The sequence below is a fragment of the Felis catus genome, chromosome A2, assembly GCF_018350175.1.
Source record: "Felis catus isolate Fca126 chromosome A2, F.catus_Fca126_mat1.0, whole genome shotgun sequence".
NCBI classification, from domain to species: domain Eukaryota; kingdom Metazoa; phylum Chordata; class Mammalia; order Carnivora; family Felidae; genus Felis; species Felis catus.
Window position 1 is genome coordinate 157068010 of NC_058369.1, and position 27205 is coordinate 157095214.

The 27205-nt window shown below is 38.1% G+C and overlaps 2 protein-coding genes across 11 annotated transcripts in view; one reads left to right on the forward strand and one right to left on the reverse strand.

The window, feature by feature from the left end:
- Window positions 1–27205, reverse strand: part of KEL (Kell metallo-endopeptidase) — a 281013-nt gene that overhangs the window by 189372 nt on the left and 64436 nt on the right. The window lies entirely within an intron of this gene.
- Window positions 21472–25437, forward strand: TAS2R39 (taste 2 receptor member 39). The gene is given in 5 exon segments (XM_045042062.1): window positions 21472–21535; window positions 24258–24462; window positions 24464–24576; window positions 24579–24668; window positions 24671–25437. Coding segments are annotated over 5 exon segments (1137 nt in total). The 3' UTR covers window positions 25336–25437.

Consider the following 27205-nt stretch of genomic DNA (forward strand, 5'->3'; position numbering starts at 1 on the left):
AAGTGTTTAAGAAATAGAGACTGACCAGTCCTATCATAGAGCATGTAGAGAGTGGTCTGAATGAATGTTCCTGATACGGTACTTTGCATTTGTTTGTGTGTGGTATAAATCTACAACTACTTATTTGCTTTATAATTTGACCTTTTAGTGATAAACCTGTTGGCCTAAGTGGACTCAGAAAAAAAAAATGCATGATAATAAAAAATTAAGTACTCAATTTTTATTTCTCAAGAAAGTTGATGATGAATATGCTTGTTGTCATTTACCATCTATTGTGCAGACTACAATAATATTGGTGACCACATGAAAACCCTAGACCTAAGTCTACTTCAAAAGTTAGTTGTTACTGGGCCCCTGGATGACTCAGTCGGTTAAGCCTCTGACTTCAGCTCGGGTCATGATCTCACGGTTTGTGGGTTCCAGCCCGGTGTCAGACTTCCTACTGACAGCTTGGAGCCTGGATCCTGCTTCGGATTCTGTGTCTCCCTCTCTCTCTCTGCCCCTCCCCTCCTCATGCTGTCTCTTTCTCTCAAAAATAAATAAACATTAAAAAAAAAAAAAAAAAAACTAAAGAACGGGTCGCCTGGGTGGCTCAGTCAGTTGAACATCTGACTTCGGCTTGGGTCATGATCTCACAGCTGTGAGTTCGAGCCCCGCGTCTGGCTCTGTGCTGACACCTCGGAGCCTGGATCCTGCTTTGGATTCTGTGTCTCCCTCTCTTTCTGTCCCTCCCCCACTCACCCTCTGTCTCTTTCTTTCTCAAAAATAAATAAATATTTAAAAAAAAATGTTAGTTGTAGGGGCGCCTGGGTGGCGCAGTCCGTTAAGCGTCCGACTTCAGCCAGGTCACGATCTCGCGGTCGGTGAGTTCGAGCCCCGCGTCGGGCTCTGGGCTGATGGCTCAGAGCCTGGAGCCTGCTTCCCATTCTGTGTCTCCCTCTCTCTCTGCCCCTCCCCCGTTCATGCTCTGTCTCTCTCTGTCCCAAAAATAAATAAAAAACGTTGAAAAAAAAATTAAAAAAAAAAAAAGCTAGTTGTTACTTTTAAAAGACTAGACCTAAAGATGACATTAATATACTTCTGTAGAAGGTGCATTTCATTCATATCTCTCAGTAGAGCACGACCTTTCATTTTGGTCAAATGCCTTTAGCTAGATTAAGAAAAAGAGACCAAATAAAATCAGAAATGAATGAGGAGATATTACAGCTGTTACCACAGAAATACAAAGAATCATAAGAGACTATCATGAACAAGTATATGCCAACAACCTGAATAAACTAGAAGAAAATGGATAAATTCCTAGAACCATATAATCTATCAAGGCTGAATCATAAATTCAGCCTTGGGAATGGGATCCCAGAATGGGATCAATAACAAGTAAGGAGATTGAATAAGTAATCAAAACAAATAAAAGCCCAGGACAAGATGGCTTCACTGGTGGCTTCTATGATATAAAGAAGAATTAATGCCAATCCTTGTCAAACTCTTCAAAAAAACTGAAGACGAGGGAACACTTTCAAACTCATTTTGTGAGACTAGCATTAGTCTAATAAAGCCAAAGACACTATAACAAAACTATAAGCCAATATCTCTGATGAACATAGATACAAAAATCGTCAACAGAACACTAGCCAACCAAATTCAGTAACTTATTAAAAGAATCATACACTACAAGCAAATGGACTTATCCTTGGGACGCAAAGATAATTCAACATAGGCAAATCAATCACTGTGGTACACCACATTAACAGAATGAAGGATAAAAATTATATGATCATCTCAATAGATGCAGAAAAAGCATTTGATCAAGTTCAACAATTTTTCATCATAAAAACACTCAACAAATTGGGTATAGAAGGAATGTATCTCAACATAACAAAAGCCATACATGACAAGCCCACAGCTAACATCATACTCAACAGTAAAAAACCAAGTTTTCCTCTAAGATCAGGAACAATACAAAGATTTTCAACTCTCACGACTTCTATCGAACATAGGACTGGAAGCCCTAGCCACAGCAATCAGGCAAGAAATAAAAGGTATCCAAATCAAAAAGGAAGAAGTAAACTGCCAACATCTACGTTTTCATGTTTTTTGTGCATATACCAAAAAGGAATTGAAAGCCATTCATGCTGAGTCCATTAACAGAAGAAAATTCCCAGTAATACGACCTTAGTTTTACAACAGTTTTATCAGTCTTTCAAATAGAGATATCGGTTAATTCAAACAATAGATTGTGCTCACCCAATTCATGAATTAAAAAAGTGAAGCTTTTGGAAGTTCTTTCTGTTTGAAGATGAAATAGCTGACATGTTGGTGTGTGCTACAAACTCATTTAAAAAGGTAAACATTGAAAATAAAAATTATTTGTTTGGTAGTTCACAATATGAACACAAATTTTAGTAGAGGACAGTGTCACATTAAAAACAAATATTCTCAGGATGCCTGGGTGGCTATCAGTTAAGCCTCCGACTTCTGCTCAGGTCATGATCTCATAGTTGGGTCGTGAATTTGAGCCCCACATCAGGCTGTCAATGCCCACTTCAGATCCTCTGTTCCCCCTCTCTCTCGGCTCTTCTCCCACTTGTACTCGCGTGCGCACTCTCTCTCTCTCTCTCTCTCAAAAATAAACATTAAAACACTTTAAATAAAAAAAGAAATCTGTGAATCAGAAAGATAATTGGAATTGTTTGTGGTACAAGCATAATTTAAATAGCATTCAAAGAAGCAGACCTACTTTACCAATCAAAATAGAAGCTGTAGCTGACTAGCTTTGCAAATATTTTCTTATACAAGCAGAATAACTGACCTACAAAATTTGCATGATGTGTCTCCTATTGGATACCAAAAATCACTTCGGCATGGCACTACACACTTTGTCCCATCGCTTCTTCTCATTAGTCATACTTCAGGTATATTCAAACCTTTGAAAAACTGTTTTATAGATGAACCTAACTAAGTTTCCCACAATTACATTGAACGTTTTGGTAAACAGTTCCTGTCAGTTCTGATTACAGTAGCCTCCTCTTATCCTTGGTTTCACTTTCTGTGGTTTCATTTATCCACAGGCAACTAAAGTCCTTCTGACATGTTGTCAGAAAGTCAATAGTAGCTTAAAGATACGTCACACGATGTCATTCACCTCCCTTCATCTCACCGTGTAGACATTTTATCATGTGACATCACCACAAGAAGGAAAAGGAGGAGTACAGTACAAGAAGATATTCTGAGAAAAAAGACCAGATTCACATAACTTTTATTACAGTACATTGTTATAATTGTTCTATTTTATTAGTTATTATTGGTATTCTCTTGCTGTGCTTAACTTATAAATTAGACTTTATCATAGGTATAGATGTATAAGAAAATCATAGCATATGCAGGATTCGGTACTGTCTGCAGTTTCAGGCATCCACTGGGGATCTTGATACATATACCCCACTGATAAGGGGGGACTACTCTACATTTTGTGTTGAATCAGAGGGAATTATGTGATCCAAGTTTGTTTCTTGGGTTGTTTTTTGTTTGTTTTGGTTTTGGTTTTGTTGTTTTTATTTTAGAGAGAGAGAGGGCAAGTTGGCAAGAGGGGCAGAGGGGGAGGGAGAGAGAGAGAAAGAGAGAGAGAGGGAGAGAATCTCAAGCAGGCTCCAACACTCAGTGTGGAACCCAATGCGGGGCTCAATCCCATGACCCTGGGACCATGACCTGGGTGGATATCAAGAGTCAGGCACTCAGCCGAGTCACCCAGGTGCCCCAATAATCCAAGCTTTAAACATAGGGAGCAGAAAACATTTCAGTTTTTAAAACTTTTAGTAAGTTACAATGATTGGAAAACAACTCATAAATAGGAAAACATTGACATTTATCCCTACACAAGAAAGGACAGAAAGAAAAAGAAACTAAACAAAATAAACTATGAGTGCTCAATGGTACAGAAAATTTAATTTTAAAATTTAAAAATTGTGCTTTAAAATACCTCAGTTTCAAGGTGCCTGGATGGCTCAGTTGGTTAAGCATCCGACTTCAGCTCAGGTCGTGATCTCACAGTTCCTAAGCTCAAGCCCTAAGCCCCACCCCACCCCCACTGGGCTCTGCACTGACAGCTCAGAGCCTGCCTAGAATTCTCGGTCTCCCTCTCTCTCTCTGCCCCTCCTCCACTCATGTGCTCATTCTCTCTCTCTCTCTGGAAAATAAATAAACATCTATAAATAAATAAATAAATAAATAAATAAATAAATAAATACCTCAACTTCTAGAACAAATATTTTGATAGTTATTATTTTTAATTGGGTAAATGTACATTCGGTATTACAATGTTACAATGAAATAAAATTGAGAATTATGCAGGATTTAAAATTGGTAAAATATTCAGAAGAATCATGGACATGGAAAATGTATTTGAGTTTCATCTTGTAAAATATTTTGAAGAAAGATTTTTTGAATGGAAGCTAAAATATTTACAAAGTTCTAACTAAAAAAGTTAGTATTGAGAATATCATCTGTTTAACAAAATTTTCTCAGCATGTACTAATTATATCAACACCTGTGAAGACTATTTTCTTATAAAGAAGAGTCCATTGAAGAGTCAACAATTTCAAATGCATTAGCCATAAAATGCAACTATGAATAACACTGCAGGTAATTTTATGAAGATAAGAGAGATAATAAGAGGTATTGAAAAACATGTTATTCAGAACACTATCAGTGATATGGTATTGGAAATAAATGTGACTAAAAAGTTTATTAAAGTACATGAATTTTTAACAGAAAAGTTGTCTATTTGCATTTTTTTTAATGTTCAGTTAGTCAGTACAAGAAAATAGTTTTAATTTTGCTCTAGAGATCAAGGATATATGGTTTTTAGAAAGACTTTGAAGTATAGTTGACATGCAGTGTCATATAAGTTACAGGTTTACAACAAGGTGATTCGACAATTCTACATGTTGTGCAATGCTCACCATGAAAAGTATAGTTACCATCTGTCACCATATAAAATTATTACAATGTTATTGACTATATTCTTTATGCTGTATTTTTCATCCTCTGGACTAATTTATTTTATAACTGGAAGCTTGTACCTTTTAAACCCCTTCATCTATTTTACCAATCCTTCTACCCCCTTCCCATCTGACAACCACCAGTTTGTTCTCTGTATTTATGAGTCTGTTTCTGAAAGTGAAATCATATGATATTTGTCTTTCTCTGTCTGGCTTATTTCACTTAACATAATATCTTCTAGGTCCATCCATATTGACACAAATGGCAAGATTTCATTCTATTTTATATGGCTGCATTATATATATATATATACATATATATATATGTATATATATATATATATACACATATATATATGTATATATATATATGTATACATATATATATACACACACACATATACTTATATATATACACATATATACATGTATATATACTGTATATGTATATATATGTGTGTGTGTATATATATATATGTATATACAATATATATACCCATCCATTGATAGATATCTTGGCTACTATAAATAATACTGCAATAAACATAGGGAAACATACATCTTTTCAAATTAGTGTTTTCTTTGGTAAGTACCCAACAGTGGAATTACTGGATCTTATGGTATTTCTAGTTTTGATTTTTTGAGGAACCTCCATACTATTTTCCATAATGGCTACACCAATTTACATTTCCACCAACAGTGCACCGTATTTTTATTATTTTCTTAATACTTACTTATTCATTTTGAGAGACAGAGTGAGCAGTGGAGAGGCAGAGAGAAAGGGAGAGAGAGAATTCCAAGCAGACTCCAAACTGTCAGCAGAGAGCTTGACACAAGTGTTGATTTCACCAAATGTAGGATCATGGCATGAGCTGAAATCAAGAGTCAAACACTTAACCAACTGAGCCACCCAGGCACCCCACCACATTTAAAAAATATTTTTTGAATAGATCTATTTTACCAGTCTACCAACAAATAATAAAAATTTTCAGCCAATAAATTCAGATTTACTAACTGTATAATCACTGTAGTGCCCTTTTTCGTTCCCAAAACTGTCTCATTTGCATGATAAATTACATGGTTACCCTAAATGGAATGCAGAATAAGGAGACAGAAATACTAAAAACTTGCAATAATTATAAAGAAAAACCAGGTTTAATATGAATTCCAGGGGAGCCTGGGTGGCTCAGTTGGCTAAGCCTCTGATGTCAGCTCAGGTCTAGATCTCCCAGTTCATGAGTTCGAGCCCAGCATTGGGCTCTGTGCTGACAGCTCAGAGCCTGGAGCCTGCTTCAGATTTTGTGTTTCTGTCTCTCTGTCCCTCCCCCACTCGCATTCTATCTCTCTTTCAAAAATAAATAAACATTAATTAAAAAAAAAAAAAGGAATTCCAGATGAGGAGAATGAAAGAAAAGTCTGAAAGACATTTTTAAATATTTAAAGATATTGCTAAAATTTACCAGTTTTTAAAAATGTATAAAATGTCATATTTAGGACCCTTTCTGAATGCCAAGCAAGACATATTTAAAAGTAATAATAGGGGCACATGGATGGCTCAGTAGGTTAAGCATCGGACTTCAGCTCAGATCATGATCTCACCATTTGTGGGTTTGGGCCCCACATCAGGCTCTGGGTTGACAGCTCAGAGCCTGGAGCCTACTTCGGATTCTGGATCTCCTTCTCTCTCTCTGCCTCTCCCCTGCTTGCACTCTGTCTCTCTCTCTTTCCCAAAAATAAATAAACATTAAAAAATTTTTTGTAATAATAATAATAAAAGTCAAGTTTAGCCACATAGTAGAAAAATACAGAAAATTTAAAAATATAGTCTTTTTTATTTTTGCAAGAGTGAAAGAGAGCACGCAAGAAAGTGCAAGCAGGGGAGGACAGAGAGAAAAAGAGAGCAAGAATCCCAGGTAGGCTCTATGCCCAGCACAGAGCCCTATGGAGGCTCCATCTCACAACTGTGAGGTCATGCCTGAGTCAAAATCAAGAGTCAGATGCTTAACAACTGAGCCACTCAGGTGCCCCTAAAAAGAGATAATCTTAAAACTCTCAAAGACACAACAAAAATGATAATATTAAAGTATAACAGTATATTTCTCATCAACAATAATAAATACCAGAAATAAGAAACTAACAAATCCAAATATTCAAAGTGCTGAGAGAAAATCACTGTCAAAGTAGAATTTTTTACCTAGTCAAATTCTTATTAAAACAAGAGCAAAATAAAAATATATTCAGACATCCAAAAACTAAGAGAACCTCACTCATAGAGAAACAGTCATCCAAAGATTAACAGAGAGTTGCTGAAAGTCTTTACCAAGAAACACAAGATCAAAGAGAAGGATTAACTTAGAGGAAACAGACAGTATGTCAGAAGATGAAAACTTCAAAAGACAATTAAAAACACCTTCATACATATAGCAAGAACAGGGCATTATTAAAAAGGAATATTAGAGGGATGCCTGGGTGGCTCAGTTGGTTGGGTGACTGATTTCAGCTCAGGTCATGATCTCACAGTTTGTGAGTTTGAGCCCTGCGTCTCACTCTGTGCTGACAGCTCAGAGCCTGGAGCCTGTTTCGGATTCTGTGTCTCCTCCTCTCTATACCCCTCCCCTGCTCACGCTCTGTGTCTCTCTGTCTCTCAATAATAAATAAACATTAAAAAAATTTTTTTTAATTAAAAAAAAAGGAATATTAGAGGGGAGAAAGAGACATATGGTAGTTTAAAAAACAATAGTAGAAATGAAAACATTCAATGGAATGGTTGGAAGAAAAAGTCAAGGAAATCTCTCAGAAATTAGAATTGAAAGGGCGGGCCTACGCCGGGGGACTCCATCTTGTTCTGTGTCCTTCACCTTGACCATGCCTCCTCCCCTTGAGTAACCTCCCGCTCACCCGTTCAAACTTCCCAATCAAAACACGCCCCGCGACCTGTAACAGGACTCCGACTCTTCCCCAGCCAATCGGCTGAGGCCACAGGCATTACCTCACCAACTGCCCCTAGGCCCCAATAAAACCTTTGTCCTTTTGAAACTCGCTCTCTCTCCCCAGTATCTCACCGCTGCATCGGTGCAGGTAGGGGATTGAGCTCGAGCTAGCTCGAATAAAGGCTCTTTGCTTTTGCATCGCACTCGGCTCCCTGGTGGTCTTTGGGGATCACGAATTCTGGGCATAACAAGAATAAAATGCTAAAGAGATGAAAAAAATGTTAAAGTCCAACCACAAATATTAGGAATTCAGAAAAGAAAGAAGGGAGAAAAAAAAGTAAAAGGAATCAATAAATTGATAATTGACATACTGCCCAAATTGGAAGATGTGATTTTCCAGATTGAAATCCCAGTCCAGTTAGTAAAATAAACATCCAGCAAAAGATATCATTATGAAAATTCAGGATAGTGTAGACAAAGAGAAGGTATTTTGTGACTCCAGAGAAAGAGACGTTAAGTTACATGTAAAGGAACAAAATTGTGATTAGACTCTACAATGGCAATGGCTGAGGAATTCAATTCACAGCCATAACATTCACTGGTTGGGAAGTTAGAATAAAGATATCTTTTGACATGCAAATTTAAAGAAGTGCTCCACCAAATTAAGGGAGTAAGCCAAGAAAACCAGACAACAGGGAATTCACCGTAAGACAAAAGTAAAGAGACTCACCAGGATAATAGAGAAGGGAGAGTCTAAAATAGCAAGAGGGCAGCAGGCCTTCAGAGATCTCCAACCCTATCCAGTTTGGAGTAGATAGAAAGGATCAACTAGTTATGTCTACAAGACATAGAATATCTGATATGGCTGAGCATATTGAAAAATATTTAGAAAATCAGGATCAAAGTTGGAATGAGTTGATGACATCTTGCTTAGTAAAAAACTAAGCAACAAATTCTCTTTCAATTGCTCTAGGGAGAACAAAAATCTGCATATAAAACAAAAAGTAATCACAAGGTATCACCTGAGGCTCAACTACAAACTTTATTTGCATTGTCATAGTGATGTAAATATCAGACATTGTATTAACCACTTATTATAATATAAATGTATGGGAGGCATGAGGGACCAGTAGAATGTGTGAGTGTGGGTGTACGAAGCTGCTATGTGGAGAGTGAAATAGAGCTAAACCCTCATCTTGCAAAGTGGGAAGTCAAAAGAAAATGACCAAAACTAGAAAGAAAAAAAAAAAAAATCAAGAGGTAGCACAATAGGTATGTTATTTAGAGACATGGAGAAAAATATCAAATGAAATGGATAAACGAATTGAAAATGATTTCCTCTGAAGAGGGGAAATGAGATGGGGAGGGGAAAGTAAACAGGGTTATTTTTCTAATAAATATAATAAAAAGTTATGTAGGAATACAACTCTTTATGCACACAGTGAATAAAAATGTTTGACCTAGTTGCATTACTTTTTCCTGTGTCAGGGTAACTGTTTACAAGATCAGTAACTGAGATTAGCTGTACAGGAACAAAAAGAGGCTGACTTACGGGCACCTGTACTGAACATCAATCCTGGCCTCATTCATCTGAGCCCTTTACTTAACCATTGCAGTCAACTTGATTATTCACCATCCAGCCTGCCTCAGAGACCTACTTACCATCCAACATACTAAGTCATTGAGAGAAAATACCTTTTACAACTGTAATACCTATGGGGCACTTGGGTGGCTCAGTCAGTTAAGCGTCCAACTCTTGATTATGGTTCAGGTCATGGGTTTGTGGGATCAAGTCCTGCATCGGATCAGGCTCTGAACTGACAGCACAGAACCTGCTTAGAATTCTCTCTCTCTGCCCCTCCCTGCTCATGCTTTCTCTCTCTCTCTTTCAAAATAAATAAGTAAACTTAAAATAAAAAAAAACCTTAAAAAAAAAACCTATTGTAATACCCATAGGCACTAATCTTTAGAGTTTCTTGAGATAGGATCACTGTGTTTCACTTCTGTATCCCAAGTGCCTGGTATACAATATGTGCTCAAAAAATTTATTAGTATGTACAAGTTTTACCCATTCAAAGAAATTCTTTAAAAGGAAATCATAAGGGAGGTTACAAACATAGTTAGAAACATATGACAATAGAAGTCCTACACACCAAATTTCACAGGGCTACTATAACATAGTACTTAGCAGTAAATGTATATACTTATTTATTTAAAAAAATAAATAAGCAGGGCGCCTGGGTGGCTCAGTCGATTAAGCGTCCGACTTTGGATCGGGTCATGATCTCACAGTTCGTGGGTTCAAGCCCCACATGGAGCTCTGTGCTGACGGCTCAGAGCCTGGAGCCTGCTTCAGATTCTGTGTTTCCCTCTCTCTCTGCCCTTTCCCCGCTCGTGCTCACTTGCTTGCTCTTTCTCTCTCTCTCTCTCTCTACTCCCCTCAAAAACAAATAAACATTAAGAAAAATAAGAAAAATTGAAAACCAGTTGTCTAGGCATTCAACTAAAAAAAAACCTTAAAAAAGTGACAAAATAAAACTAAAGGAAGATGTAAAATTATATTAATGATACATGAAGAGATAATGCAACAGAAATGAAAGAAACAATGAAAGATAAACAAAACCTAGAACTGAATCTTCAGGGTAGGAGATGGGATATCTAGCAAAACAAGAAAACTTCTAATTAGAAAACAATGAGAAAAGACACAGACCATACTAGACAAAGAAAAAAAAAGAGGCAATAACTATAGAATAAATAGTGGAGGTTTACTCCAAACTCATAGGTCTAATTTTATGCTAAAGAAGGCTGAAAACCCACATGAAACAGACATTTTTCTAGAAAAAATATAAATAATTAAAATCACTCCCCCGCAAAATTGACAAACTAACCAGGTAACTATTTAAAAAATTGAATTTGTAATCAAATGTCCACCCTGCTGCTTCACAAGAAAAAAAAAATCCTCTTTATCCAATGTAATTGTACTTTGGATCAGACACTATTACCTCCAAACAGATTGCATTTCCAAGCCTCTTCTGAGAATAAATGCTGCTCTATGACTAACATCAGCCAACGGTATGCAAGAAGAGCTGCTTCTTTGCGGTTTACGGGAGTCTTACTTGAGGGTCATTTCCCTGTCTCGCATGGTCTTCTTTTGCCCCTCCTCCACACTACTTCCCTCTCCTACCTTGTTTAAGCGCTGTTTGCTATTGTTATTGTTGTTACTATGTGAAAAATGACTTTCGATGAATTGCTTTCTTTTGTGATACCATGTTTATTCATTAAAATGATACTATAAGGGGCACCTGGGTGGCTCAGTCGGTTAAGCGTCCAACTTGGGCTCAGGTCATGATATCACACTTTGTGAATTAGAGCCCCGCATCGGGCTCTGTGCTGACAGCTCGGAGCCTGGAGCCTGCTTCAGATTCTGTGTCTCCCCCTCTCTTTACCCCTCCCCTGCTCACGCTCTGTGTCTCTCTGTCTTTCAATAATAAATAAAGGTTTAAAAAAATTTTTTAATAACAAAATTAAAAAAAATAAAATGATACTATAAAAGAATACTTAACTACAACGGAATATTACTCAGCAATCAAAAAGAATGAAACCTTGCCATTTTGCAACTATGTGGATGGAACTGGAGAGCAATATGCTAAGTGAAATTAGTCAGAGAAAGACAAAAATCATATGACTTCACTCATCTGAGGACTTTAAGAGACAAAACAGATGAACATAAGGGAAGGAAACAAAAAGTATATAAAAACAGGGAGGGGGACAAAACAGAAGAGACCCATAAATATGGAGCACAAACTGAGGGTTACTGGAGGGGTTGTGGAAGGGGGGATGGGCTAAATGGGTAAAGGGCACTAAGGAATCTACTCCTGAAATCATTGTTGCACTATATGCTAACTAATTTGGATATAAATTTTAAAAAATAAAAAATAAAATAAAAAATAAATAAATAAATAAATAAATAAACACCTAACAATGTAGAAAAATGGTCACAATATTGTTGTGGTAAAAGTTTATATAGAGAGTATATGCCAAGAGGCTAGTACATTTTTAGAAAGTTTTTTTCATATACCAATAATTTTATTTTTTATTTTTATTTATTCTTTGTGAATTGCTTTTAAGATTAAAACCATAAAATGTCAAAGGGCAACTGGGTAGCTCAGTGGGTTAAGCGCCGGCCTCTTGATTTCTGCTCAGGTCATGATCTCATGATTTCAGGAGTTGGAGCCCCACTTCGGGCTCTGTGCTGACAGCGCCTAGCCTGCTTGGGATTCTGTCTCCCTCTCTCTCTCTGCCCCTCCTCCACCATGCACATGCTCTCTCTCTTTTTCTCCCTGTCTCTAAAAATAAATAAATCAACATTTTTTAGGAAGTGGAACTATAAAATGTCAAAAAGAAGATATGTTTTAACAGCAAATCTGAGCTGAGTGTAAAATACAACAAAGGGTTTGTTGTCTTTTGACGTATAGTTAATATACAATGTTATGTTAGTTTCAGGTATACAACATTGTGATCTGACAAGTCTATACATTACTTAACGCTCTCCCTGATAAGTGTAGCCACCGTCTGTCACCATACAATGTTATTACACTATTAATGACTAGATTTCCTATGCTGTACTTTTCTGTGACTTACTTATTTTGTGACTGAAAGTTTGTATCTTTTAATCCCCTCCACCTACTTCATCTCTCCCCCTACCCCCTTCTTTCTGGCAATCACCAGTTTGTCCTCTGTTTATGAGACAACTACAGGTCTTTTATTTGAGGCAAAATGTTTATTATTGTATCATTGCTTTTACAACTAATTTAAAAAAATTTTAATGTTTATTTATATTGAGACAGAGAGTGAGAGACAGAACATGAGTGGGGGAGGGGCAGAGAGAGGGAGACACAGGCTCCAGGGTCTGAGCTGTCAGCACAGAGTCTGACACGGGGCTCAAACCCACGAACCGCGAGATCATGACCTAAGCTGAAGTCAGTTGCTTATCCAGCTGAGCCACCCAGGTGCCCCAATATTTTTAAAATAAAATATGTAGAAATTAGATAATTGCAAAATATCAAATACAATAGTCATTGCTGAGATGCAAACTTTAGTCTTTTTTATAGTTATTTAAAATATTCTACATTTTTCAAATGAAAAATAATTATTAATATCAAAACTATAATTAACTACACAAAATATTTTCATAGAATCTCTGTAAGTAAGGAGAGTCATAAGCATGCGCACGGGGGAGAAAAGAAGCACAGAGCTTACTACATGATGAAAGGTAATTGTGCCATGAACAAAACAAAGCTATCTTAACAAAATCAACTATAGGGATCTCTAGAGTATAACAAGTATGAAATGTAACTCTTGTGATCTTATAATACTCTGTATAGATTATCACTTGCCTCTGGATTTAGTATGATAAAGATTTTTTTTTTTTAAGATTTTATTTTTAAGTAATCTCTACACCCGGGAGTGCCTGGGTGACTCAGTCAGTTGAGTGACCAACCTTTAATTTTGGCTCACGTCATGACCTCATGGTTTGTGAGTTTAGCCCCACATTGGACTCTGTGCTGACAGTGCAGAATCTGCTTCAGATTTGTCTGTCTCCATCTCTCTTTGCACCTCCTACCACTCACACTCTTTCTCTCTCTTTCAAAATAAATAAACATTTTAAAAAAAGTAATCTCTACACCATGGTGCTCAAACCCACAATCCTGAGATCAAGAGTCACAAGGTCCACCGACTGAGCCAGCTGGGCGCCCCTAATAAAGATTTTCTTTTTTTTAATGAAGAAGGGAGAGACACCTGGGTGGCTCAGTTGATTAAGCATCCAATTTCAGCTCAGGTCACAATCTTGCAGTTTGTGGGTTTGAACCCCTCATGGGGCTATCTGCTGTCAGTGCAGACTCTGCTTTGGATTCTCTGTCTCCCTCTCTCTCTGCCCCTCCCCTCAGTGCATGCTCTTTCTTTCTCAAAAATTAGTAAACATTAAAAAAAAAAAAAAGAGGTGCGCCTGGGTGGTTTAGTCAGTTGAGTGTCTGACTCTTGATTTCAGCTCAGATCATGATTTCACAGTTCATGAGACTGAGCCCCACATTGGGCTCTATACTGGCAGCATGGAGCCTGCTTGGGATCTTGGGATTCTCTCTCTTTCATTCTTTCTCTCTCTCTCTCTCTCTCTCTCTCTCTCTCTCTCTCACACACACACACACACTAAATAAATAAATAAATAAATAAATAAATAAACAAACAAACAAACATTTTTTTAAAAAAGATAAAAGATAAAAAGAAAGAAGGGAATGCCCCTCTACTTTTTACTTCTATTCAAGAGACTAGTGAAAGATGTGGCAGTTTCTGTGGTAGGAAACAGAAACCAAAGGAAGAAAATGGTCCTGTGAAATGCTATGATAGTTACTGCTGAAAAGAATCTGCTCCAAGTTTTTGGGTTCCCCCCCGAGAGGCTCTACTCATAGCAAAACAACTCTGAAAAGCATGAACAAATTCAGAAGATTCAATTTCAAAATCTATTACACAGTTACAATAATTGGTAGTAGGAAACAATCAACAAAACTAAAAGACAGCCTATGGAATGGGAGAAGATATTTGCAAATGACATATCAGATAAAGGGTTAGTATCCAAAATCTATAAAGAACTATCAAACTCAACACCCACAAACAAATAATCCAGTGAAGAAATGGGCAAAACACATGAACAGACACTTACCAAAGAAGACATCCAGATGGCTAACAGACACATGAAAAGATGCTCAACATCACTCATCATCAGGGAAATATAAATCAAAATCACAATGAGATACTACCTCACACCTGGCAGAATAGCTAATATTAACAACTCAGGAAACAACAGATGTTGGCGAGGATGCAGAGAAAGGGGATCCCTCTTGCACTGTTGGTGGGAATGCAAACTGGGGCAGCCACTCTGGAAAACAGTGTGGAGGTTCCTCAAAAAATTAAAAATAGAACTATCCTACGATCCAACAATTGCACTATTAGGTATATACCCACAGGATACAAAAAAGCTGTTGCAAAGGGGGACATGCACCCCAATGTTTATAGCAACACTATCAACGATACCCAAAATATGGAAAGAGCCCAAATGTCCATCAACTGATGAGTGGATAAAGAAGATGTGGTATATATATACAATGGACTATTACTCAGTGATCAAAAAGAATGAAATCTTGCCATTTGCAACAACATGGATGGAACTAGAATGTGTGGTACTAAGTGAAATAAGACAGAGAAAGAAAAATGCCATATGATTTCACTCACGTATGGAATTTAAGAAACAAAACAGATCAGCATAAGGAAAAGGAAAGAAAATAAGATAAAAACAGACAGAAAGGCAAACCATAAGAGACTCAAATACAGAGAAGAAACTAAGGGTTGCTGGGGGGGTGGTGGGTGATGGGCTAACTGGGTGATGGGTACTAAGGAGGGCACCTGTTGGGATGAGCACTGAGTGTTATATGTAAGTGATGAATCACTAAATCTACTCCTGAAACCATTACTACACTATATATTAACTAACTTGAATTAAATAAATTTTTTAAATGAAAAAAAAATTGGTGGTGTTATTCACAAAAAGATACATAGATCAATGGAACAGAAGAGACAGTTGAAAAGTAGACCCACATAAATATAGACAACTGATTTTTGACAAGGGCACCAAGGCAAGCCAATGAAGAAAGGATACTTCTATCAATAAATGGTTCTGGAACAACTGGTTATCCACATGCAAAACAAAACAAAACAAAATACCTAATACCTTGACACATTCCTCACAGTTCATACAAAAGTTAAATTGGAATGGGTCATGGACCTAAATATAAAAGATCAAATTATACAACTTCTCAAATAAAACAAGAGAAAGTTTTTGTGACCTTGGATGTGGCAGAGAGTTGTTCAATATAGCAGCAAAAGCACAGTCCATTCAAGAAAAATTGATAAATTGAAACTTATAAAAGTATCAAACTTTCGTTCTGTAGAAGACATTGTTAACAGAATAAAAGACAAGCCATGGGCTAAGAGGAAATACAGTAAAACCTCGGATTGCAAGTAACTTGTTCTGCAAGTGTTCTGTAAGACGAGCAACCATTTCTAATAAATTTTAACTTGGTAAAAGAGCGATGTCTTGCAATATGAGTAGTACATGATGCAGAGTATCACATGATCACAACTGAGCCAATGGTTCTTTTCTCTCTCTCTCTCTCTCTCTCTCTCTCTCTCTCTCTCTCTCTCTCTGTCTCACTCTCTTGCTGTGAGATTGTGGGTGATCAGTTCCCATGCTGGGATGCTCGGTCTCAGGCCATGGTGTTTGGCAGAAATCAGTGATTTTTCAGAATGTTGGAAGTTTCCCACAACTGGCACTAGTGTATTTTGTCACTTGGCACATATGGACAGTCCTTTGCTTTTCCATACAAGAGTAAGCTTAGGAATGCTTTGCTTTATTCTAGGTCGGGCTGCCTGCAGATATGGACCCTTTTCTCTGCCGCCTTATTGCCAGTTACATTAAATACAGTATATGACTAGGCTTATTACTACTGTACTATAGTCAACATCCATGTGAGTGTATACAATGGCCCCCATGCAGAAAAAGATTCCATTGAGCCAATAGATGGCAGTGATTCTGTTAGTGATAGTGATGGAAGTCGTTCTACACAATAACCCTCCTGTCTCTTGTGTCCCTCACACCAGCCATGAAGGTTTTCAAAGAGAAGTGTAAGTTAATTTATTTTTCTTTATATTTTTTATTATTTTGCATTATATTACCATGTTATGATCATTTTTATATGAATATTTTTGGGTTGTGGAACTAATCATCTGAATTTCCATTATTTCTTATGGGGAAATTAGCTTTGATATACAAGCGCTTTGGATGACAAGCATGTTTCCAGAATTAATTATGCTCACAAACCAAGGTTATACGGTACTTGCAAAGCATACAGGTGATAAAGGACTCATAACTATGATAAAGGATTTTAAAAATTTGGGGTGCTTGGATGGCTCAGTCAGTTGAGCAACTCCCAGAGTTCTGGGATTGCACAACATGTCAGGCTCTGCCCTGACAGGGATTCTCTTTCCCTCTCTCTCTGCCCCTCCCCAATTCACATGCGTGTGCACTCTCTCTCTCCCTCTCAAAATAAATAACCTTTTAAAAAAAAAAGAATTTCAAAAGTTCAACAATAAGCAAACAACTTAATTTTTTCAAACTAGGCAAAAATCTGAGAACATTTTATCAAAGAAGATAAATTTATGTCCAATTAGCCTATAAACAGATGTTCAACACCACTAGTCATTAGGTAAGTGCAAATCAAAATCGCAGTGAAATACCACTATACATCTAAAATGACTAAAACAAAACAAACAAAAACAAACCCCCCAACCTCCCACCCTCTCTACCCACCATCCCCTCACGCCCCCACACACATAACACTGACAATACTAGGTACTAGGTAAGATGCAGGGCAACTTGAACTCTCACACATTGCTAGTAAAAATGAAAAACAGTACAACTACTCTGGTAAAGAGTTCAGCAGTTTCTTTAAAAGTTAAGAATTTACTGTACAACTCAGAAATCCTACTTTCAGGGATTTGCCCAAGCAAAAAGAAAACTTATACACATGATGTTATTCACCATTGCCAAAAACTGGAAATGTCCTTCAACAAGAGAATGGACAACAAACTGATCTATCCATACGATGTCATACTACTCAACAATAAAAGTGGCTGAACTATAAATTCATTTAAATGGTTACATCTTAACGACATTTTGCAAAGTGAAAGCCAGACCCAAAAGGCTATATACTGTATAAAACCATTTATATGTTATATGGAGAAAGCAAAAGTATTCAACAGAAAACAAATTAGTGGTTGCCAGGGATTTAGGGGTTGGATTGGAGCAACAAGGATAATTCTAGGGTTGGAGCAGGATGACCGGAACATCCCATAATGCCTGAAAGTAAGAAAACAAAAACAAAAATGGAGTCACATCAAAGACATAAGAGCCTACATGAAAGAGTTCCCAGTTACCAAAAGCTTAACCAATCTGAGCAGCACTATAAATAAAAATAGTATTAGACCATAACAGAATAAATACAAAGTCCATAAGTATATAGTAATGCAAATTAATGTTTGATTAAATAAATAAATGATGGGAAAGAAAAAACTCTTCCTTACAGAAGAAATCTAATTAATACAAGTAAAAGGAATGAAGAAAATAAAAAATTACAACAGCACAGCAATGTAATAATTGTTGCAGTTGGGGTACCTGAGTGGCTCAGTGGGTTGAGCGTCTGACTTCAGCTCAGGTCATGATCTCATGTCCGTGAGTTTGAGCCCTGCGTTGGGCTCTGGGCTGACAGCTCAGAGCCTGGAGCCCACTTCAGATTCTGTGTCTCCCTCTGTCTGCCCCTCTGCTGCTTGCACTCTGTCTTTCGTGTTGTCTCAAAAATAAATAAACATTAAAAAAAATTTTTTTTAATTGTTGCAGTCAACATCTGCTAATGAATGCTGACATTAGCAGAGGAGGGTTTAAGGAAAAACAAGATATTTGCATAGCTTCAAAGTATCCCCTCCAGAATATTCCTGTGGAGGTTTTCAAATACGTCCACAAATTCTTTGAGATTCCTCCTTCCAGGAAGCAAAGCTTAATTCCTCTCCCCCTGAGTATGGGCCAGATTTAGTGACTCACTTCAAATGAATAGAGTATGAAAAGAAAGGAAAGAAAAAAGTAACTTTTTATGGTGGAGAAAACTGGTAGATGTGATGTAAACCAAGTATTCAAGTTTCCCATCACCGGTAATAAGATGCTGGCAGGGTGTACCCCTTGCAATGAGAAGGGCACCTCACCTCTGGGGTATTCCTCAAAACCCGTAACTCCCCTATAACCACGAGAAAACATGAGACAAACCCAAGCTAAGCACTACTTCACAAAATACCTGACCGGTATGTTTCTTCAAAGCTGTCATGGTCAGGAAAGAAAAGCAAAGACCAAGAATCTGTTACAGATTCAAAGAGAATAAAGATACACAATGATTAAACACAAGGTGGTATTCTAGACTGGATCTTGGAACAGGAAAAAGACATCAGTGGAAAACTGAAAAATCCAAACAAAGCCTACAGTGTAACTAACAGTGTTTGTAACAGTACTAACTTCTTAGTTTTGGTCATTGTGCCACAGTTATGTCAGATGTAAGCATTAGGAGAAGCTGGGTTAGGGGTATAAATGGGAATTCTCTGTAGTATCTTTACAGCACATCTCTATGTCAAAAACTATTTCAAAATAATAAATTAAAGATATAGCAAATAAACAACTGCTTGAAGCCATTTACTCTGTCATTAATGGTTCAACGTCCTCTTGATGAGATTTCCGTGGTTACACACACACTTGAATACATCCAGGATATATTAAACTAGATTTATCATTTAGTTTCTACTAATTCCACTAGTTCTACTTGAAAAGATCATCTCTTCAGGGCCCCTGGGTGGCTCAGTTGGGTAAGTGTCCGACTCTTGGTTTTGGCTCAGATCATGACCTCCTGGCTCCATGATTTCGAGCCCTACATCTGACTCCACGCTAACAGTGCATAGTCTGCTTGGGATTCTCTCTCTTCTCCTCTCTCTCTCTCTCTCTCTCTCTCTCTCTCTCTCTCTCAAAATAAATAAATAAACTTTAAAGATCATCTCTTCACCTAGAAAAGTTACCTCCCCCCACTTCAGACTGTCCCTGGGAGTTCCTGTCAACAACAACAATGTTCTTTCCATTGTAGGAAGCAACTCTGCCATTGGCTGTGACAAGCAGAGCTTCTTCTGAGGTGCCTCTCATGATGGCTGTGGCCCCTGCTCCTGCCCACGGCCTCTGTGCGACCCCTGAACACTAGGAAGCCCAGCCACAGGCTGAGGTCATTGCCCCTCCCTCTAACTTATCCCCGCCCGCACCCCCACCCTGTACTCTCTATCTCCCACCAGTGTTCCTCTCACAGTATTAGACCTTAATACAGAGAACTGCTGTGCTCTCAACTCAGCCTTGTTATTCACACTCCCACACTCAATTTGGGCATCAAACCTGCAAAAATTGGGGCGCCTGGGTGGCGCAGTCGGTTAAGCGTCCGACTTCAGCCAGGTCACGATTTCGCGGTCTGTGAGTTCGAGCCCCACGTCGGGCTCTGGGCTGATGGCCCAGAGCCTGGAGCCTGTTTCCGATTCTGTGTCTCCCTCTCTCTCTGCCCCTCCCCCGTTCATGCTCTGTCTCTCTCTGTCCCAAAAATAAACGTTGAAAAAAAAAAAATTAAAAAAAAAAATTAAAAAAAAAAAAAAAAACCTGCAAAAATTCTAGATTTATGGGGTGGTTGAACTGCCTTCTCTGGATGCCAGTCATTAGGAAGAAGTTCTCTGGGCCATTGGTAAGATCACTCATTCACCAGCAAGTATCGGTACCGCCTCCCAGGGGGTTAGGCACTACAGGTGACAGAGCTGAGAGTGAGACACTGTGATTAGCAAAGAAAGGAGGAGAGAATCATCAGACTCTTAACGGAGCCAGTCCCCTTCCCCCTTACTGTCGGAGACCTGGGTGGGCAGAGCTGGGGAAGAGCCAGTGACAAGAAAAACCTCTTCAAACCAAATCAGAGGTCCTGAGCTGCTTCCACAAGTGTGTGGAAACAAGCAGAGTTGTTTACGACACTGTATTCGAAGGAAATATCTGGAGTTCAAAAACAGGCATTTAAAGACAAGATGGTAAAATCCACAAAAACTTGTCTCAGTTTATCAGGCCAGAAAACCTTCATAAGCTTTTTGCTTTTTTTAAAAAGAGGCCTTAAGTAAGAAGAAAACAAATGTTATGAAGATTTTCAGAGACACCTCACTCACCAACCTTCTCTTTGTTAGAATTACTTGTCATTACTTTAGAGTTATGTTCATTCATGAAAGTCTATTTACTCTGAATTGAGAGGTCAATTTTATCATCATTTGTCCCGTGCATACATTTTAAAATTAGAAATGACCACCCCAATTGTAGAGGTAGAGCCCCTCCCTAAGGAATGTGGTGGGGGCCTTCTCAGAACAAAGGAAGGCAACGTGGCCCAATCAACTCCTATACACGTATGCATAACTCTGACACAACTCTGAAACTTGGACGGGCTCCAATCAGACTATGTGTGTCACCATATATGGGAGACAAAGAAGCAGCAATTGCGCAAAAGGCTACACCCTGCTGCGCTCAGGGCTCGGTTTTCCCGGGTACAAACCCACTGAGCCCATGCTGGCACGACAAATAAAGTGCTTCCTGGAAAAGAAAGCCTCGTGATCCGTCTCTCTGTGTGAGAATCCTGCTATACAATGGCCATCTCTTTTAGTTTTAATATTCCAAAATAGGTTGAGTGATTCTGGTGCTGTTTTTACCCTACTGTTGGTTAGCCTATGTTGTAAAGGAACGGGGAACTTTTCCTTTCTTAAAAAAAAACAAAAACAAAAACAAAAACAAAATTCAACCAAGTAAATTTGAAGATCTAACTGGCTTTATTCAACAAGCGATGTATCGGGCAGCACCTCATCTGGCAAGTAGCAAGGCCCTCGAAGAGTTGTACAAAATGGAAGGTTTATAGGATGGAGGAGGGGCAAGGAAGTTACTAGGGAAAGAAAAGAAAGGATGGCTCCAGGCAAGGTCACTTTCTTTCAGGGAAAAGGGCAGAGGATCTTATCTTGCAGTTTACTTCATCTCTTGGGGGGGACTGAGAGAGTCCCAGTGACAGATTACTTCTTTAGTGCTGGCCGGAAAATTCCAGACAATTAGGGCAATATTTCTGGGGGAGACTGAAGTTGCAATTAGATTGAGTATTAAGGCCTGGTTTGGGAACTTGGTCTAAGTGGCATCATTTTGGGCCTGTGGTTTTCTTTCTTTCTTTTTAAGTGTATTTATTTATTTTGAGAGAGAGAGAGAGAGAGAGAGAGAGCACAAGCAAGGGCAGAAAGTAGGAGAGAATCTCAAGCAGGCTGCACACTATCAGCACAGAGCCCGATGTGGGGCTTGAACTCACAAACAGTGTGATCATGACCTGAGCAGAGATCAAGAGTTGGACACTTAACAGAGTGAGCCACCCAGATGCCTCCAGTTTTTCTTTTTTTAATACCTTCAATCCTCATTTTCATAGTGTTCTATTTAAATGAAAGGTAAATTTTGTGTAGGCCTTTAAATATTTATATGTAACAAAAGAAGTTTATTATCTGTTAAGTAATTCATTTTGCAACGAAGTTGTATCTCTTGAAAATTAGTGTCTTCTTGTTTTACCATTGTGATATTGTATATTATGGTATGATTATGTATATTGTATCATATCAATCATATCATATCATATCATATCATATCATATCATATCATAATAAATACATTTGGTCTTGTTTCTCTAGCAGAGCTCCTAAAACCCTTGGAATTTCCGAAGAGATGAGTGTTATAAAGGTGTCTTTGGTTATGTTAATGATGTGGCTTTCCAATGGATCACACATAAGCTGGGGGCAGGCTGCCAGGAGAGCCAATCATGTGATTAGAGGTTTGGAACTTTCAGTCCCACCCCCTGATTTCTAGACGGGTGGGGGGGGGGGGTGCTGGGCGGGGGCGGGTGAGAGTTGACACTATCACTAATGGCTAATGATTTACTCAATCCCGCCTACGTGATGAAGCCTCCATAAAAATCGCACAGGACTGGGTTCAGAGAGCTTCTAGGCTGGTGAACATGTGAGGTGTTTGGAGAGTGGGGCCCCTGGGGAGGGCGTGGACATACTCTGCCTTCTGCGTCTCTTCCACCTGAAGAATCATCCGTAGCCTTTAGCATATCCTTTTATAATAAACTGTTATTAATAAATAATAATAAACAGGCAGTTAGTGTCTGAATTGAGGTAAATTGTAGGACACCCAGCTACTATCACAGAATGGCCTGGTGTGGGGAAAACAAAACAAAACAAAACAAAACAAAACAAAACCACACACATGTTCGATGACCAGAAGTGTCAGAAGTGAAGTGTTCTGTGTGAGTAGGAAAGAAAGTCTCACAGGTAGAAAGCTAGATTACGCTTTTTTTTTAACTCAATTATTCTTCCCTTAAATAGTGAAGGCATCATAAAAGACTACCAGGAAAAAAAATGTTACAGTCAAGTCAACCCTAACTTTTGTCTTTGGTGCACACAAAAGGATCCACACATGGGTGTAGGAAATATAAAGAGTGGTAAGAAGATGGACTCTGGAACCAGGTGACCTGAGGTAGAATCCCAACACTGTCTCTTTCTAGATGTGTGACTTGGGACAAGTTATTTAGCCTCAGTTTCCTCATCTGCAAAGTGTAGATAACAAAATACATTCTTCACTGAATTGCTGTGTGGCTTAAATCTGATGAGATAAAGTATTTGAACAGTGTCTAGCATACGCGCGCACACACACACACACACACGCTATACATAGCATACATTGATTTATATATTATATTGACTTTGAATTTATTATTATTATTTCCAATCAGTTCCCTGAGGTCACAAGTGAAACTAAGTTAAATGGTGACTTGGCAGGCAGATGTTCTACTTAACTGGCATTAGTAAAGGCCATGGTTCTCAATACCACGTTAGTGGTTTATAAAGGAGCATGTACTCAAGTGAAATAAGTCAGCCAGAGAAAGACAAATGTCATATGATTTTACTCATATGTGGAATTTAATAAACAAAACAGATGAACATAGAGAAAGAGAAGGAAAAATAAGATTAAAAAAAGAGAGGGAGACAAACTGTAAGAGACTCTTAAATGCACAGAACAAACTAAGGGTTGCTGGAAGGATATTGAGTGGAGGATGGGCTAAATGGATGATAGGCATTAAGAAGGGCACTTGTTGGGGTGAGCACTGGGTGTTATATGTAAGTGATGAGAATCACTAAATTCTACTTCTAACATCATTATTCCACTATATGTTAACTAGCCTGGATTTAAATAAAATTTAAAAATTTTTAAAAATATACAAAAGATTGGGGCACCTGGGTGGCTCAGTCAGTTGAGCGTCTGACTTCGGCTCAGGTCATGATCTCACGGTTCATGGGTTCAAGTCCCGCATCGGGCTTGACTCTAGTCCTTCCTGGGCCCCATAATTGAACTAAAACCGACAAGTCCAAATGGACATGGAAGAGGATTAGAAAGCAAATCCTTCCATCATTTGCATCCCCAGATTTAGAGCTAAGAATTCTGAGATAAAAAAATGGAATGAATTTGGAAATGATGCATCAAAGGCTTCCTCCTATGACATGAATAGTGGGAGCTACTGAGGATCTGCCTATCAAACGCTAGAGAGGCATTTTCCTCCAGACACCAAACAGGGGTGACAACTCAGGATGACAAAAACCTGCGATCCTGCAGATAATGAATTTTCACCATTTCACATCCTCTCAATTTTAACAATTATAGGCACTGAATGCATCATTGGTATCATTGCAAATGGGTTCATCATGGCTATAAATATAGCTGAATGTATTAAAAATAAGGCAGTTTCCAATAAGCAGGATCCTGTTTTTCTTGAGTGTATCCAGAATACCTCTCCAAAGCTTCATGATGATAGAAATTACCTTCAGCTCAACATCCCCACATTTTTATAATGAAGATGTTATATATGGTACAAAATAACTTTCATGTTCTTAAATCATTGTAGCCTCTGGCTTGCTGCCTGGCTCAGCTTCTACTTCGCGAAGATTGCTGATTTCTCCCACCCCTTTTCCTCAAGCTGAAGTGGAGAATTTCTGGGACAGATGTCCTGGCTCTGTGGCTATCAATGTTTATTTCCTTAGGCTACAGTGTACTCTTCTCCAGTGACATCAACACCATGTATTGTAACAATTCTTCTATCCCCTCTCCCAACTCCACTAAGAAAAAATACTTCACTGAGACCAATGTGGTCAACCTGGTTCTTCTCTATAACCTGGGGATCTTCATTCCTGTGATCATGTTCATCTTTGCAGCCACCCTGCTGATCATCTCTCTCAAAAGACACACCCTACACATGGAAAGCAATGCCACTGGCTCCAGGGACCCCAGCATGGAGACTCACATGGGGACCATCAAAGTTACCAGCTACTTTCTCATTCTCTACATTTCCAATGCAGTTGCTCTATTTCTTTATATGTCCAATATCTGTGATGCCAACAGTTCCTGGATTATTTTGTGCAAATTCATCATGGCTGCCTACCCTGCTGGTCACTCCATTCTGCTGATTCAGGACAACCCTGGGTTGAGAAGAGCTTGGAAGCAGCTTCAGCCTCAAGTTCATCTTCACCTAAAAGAGAAGCAGAATACCACAAAACAAGCCCAACCAGCTCTGCCTCCCCCTCACCTAGACCCCTCTCCTCCCACCTCCTTTCTTCCCCAAACCTGATCTGATCCTTCCACCTGATGTGGTTTTTTATATAGAAGGTTAATCTTCATTTCTCTTTTGCTTCTTGGGCACAGTCTTAGTGATGTTTGACACATTCTTTACCTAAGCCTTCTATTTTAGCTCCACTTGCTCTATGTAAAAGCAGCAGTTCTACACATTAGAATCTCTGGGGGAGATTTTTGAAATACCAATGTCCAAACCTGATCCTAAATCAATTAAGTCAGAATTTTTGGTGTTGGAACTTAGATAATTCTTTTTAATTGCTTAAGGTGATTGTTTTCCAAAACCTAAAACAAAAAATTTTAAGATGCTCAGCCTGGTTTATATCAGGAAGAAAATGAAGACTACTTTGAGATATAATTTTTTACCTATTAGATAAGCAAAGATCAAAAAGTTTGGTAACACACTGTGTGTGATCATGGGGACAAGGCAATCTCATAAATTTATGGAATGTTAATTGCTGCTTCTTTAAGTACAGTTTAGTAATACATTTGAAAGTACATACTTTTATTTGACAATTATACTTGGGGGTATTTATTTTATAGATACACTTGAGTACATAAAAATTGACATATGTACCAATTATTTGTTGCAATATTTTACATCCAAATGGCTATATTCATTATTAAATGGAGCCACACTGGGGTAGCAACTAATGTTGAGTCACCAATCTCTAGAACTTAATATTTGAAAAATTCACCACATAAAACTTATTCTACTTTCTCTTCCTATCTGCAAAAAATTAGGTTAAATTTCTCCTGAAATAGAGGAATTGTTTCTTTTTCTTTTCAAGAAGATAGACAGACTCTTCTTTAAAGGTCTCATTTTCTGAACTTCCATGTCCATGGGCTTGTAAGATAACATAAATAAAAGCAAAAGAGCAAAATGTAAGAACAACTTTGAAATTTTGAAATTTTCAATCCAAGAGAGAGATGCAATTCAAGACCACTTGAATCTATTCAGGATAGGTTCTGGACTTCAGGCTGCCTCGTTATTCATGTCCTGGAGTGGAAAGGGCTACCATCCTGAGAGAAGAAAGGGTGAACTACCTTCCCCCATTTCATAACCAGACTATAGAACAATCTGTAAACATGGACACCTCGGGGGGAGTCCTCACTGGGCTGAAGATTTAACTGTGCTAGCCAGTACTCCTCACATGTGCCATCCTTAAAACCTACCGGAAAATAAATATGACTTGACACCGTGAAAGTCTTCAGAGAAGGAACACGACTATTTCAGGTGTGAGTGTCAGACATACATCACTATTTGTCATTTAATCCCTATCAAGGATTTTGTTGTTTAAAAAAAAAAAAAAAGTATTTGATATTCAAAATGATAGCATGCTTCCTTGTACCTTAACAAATGGATTCTGAATAATATACTGGATGCTAAGAAAATTCATAGATGTGCTTTGTAAACATTCTCAGAGGCTTAAGACATTAAGTGAGTGACCATCAAAACACACAGTCATGGGCAGCTGGAAATAGAGCATCAGAGCCATCACCTATGACAAAGTATTGATGGAAATGGTTACATTCCTCATCGAGCAACTCCCAAAACCAAGTAACAGATCATTGGGGAAGTATATATCACATGTCACATGTCACCATTGTTTCTCACTATTTTCTGGTTAATGTGGTGAGATTTATTTTCTTGTGAAATAGCCTGATTGCTACAAAGCTATTAAAAGCATCTTCCCTCCAATTCTCACATATAGCTTTTTTTTAAATGAGATTGTCAATACTTACAAAAACATAACACTATTACTCATTTCTAAATCTCCACCCAAATATTACAGAAGTGAAATTAGAGTTGTTTCAAGTTGATTGTCATCATCATCATATTCAAAGTAATATCAGCTTTTGGCCAA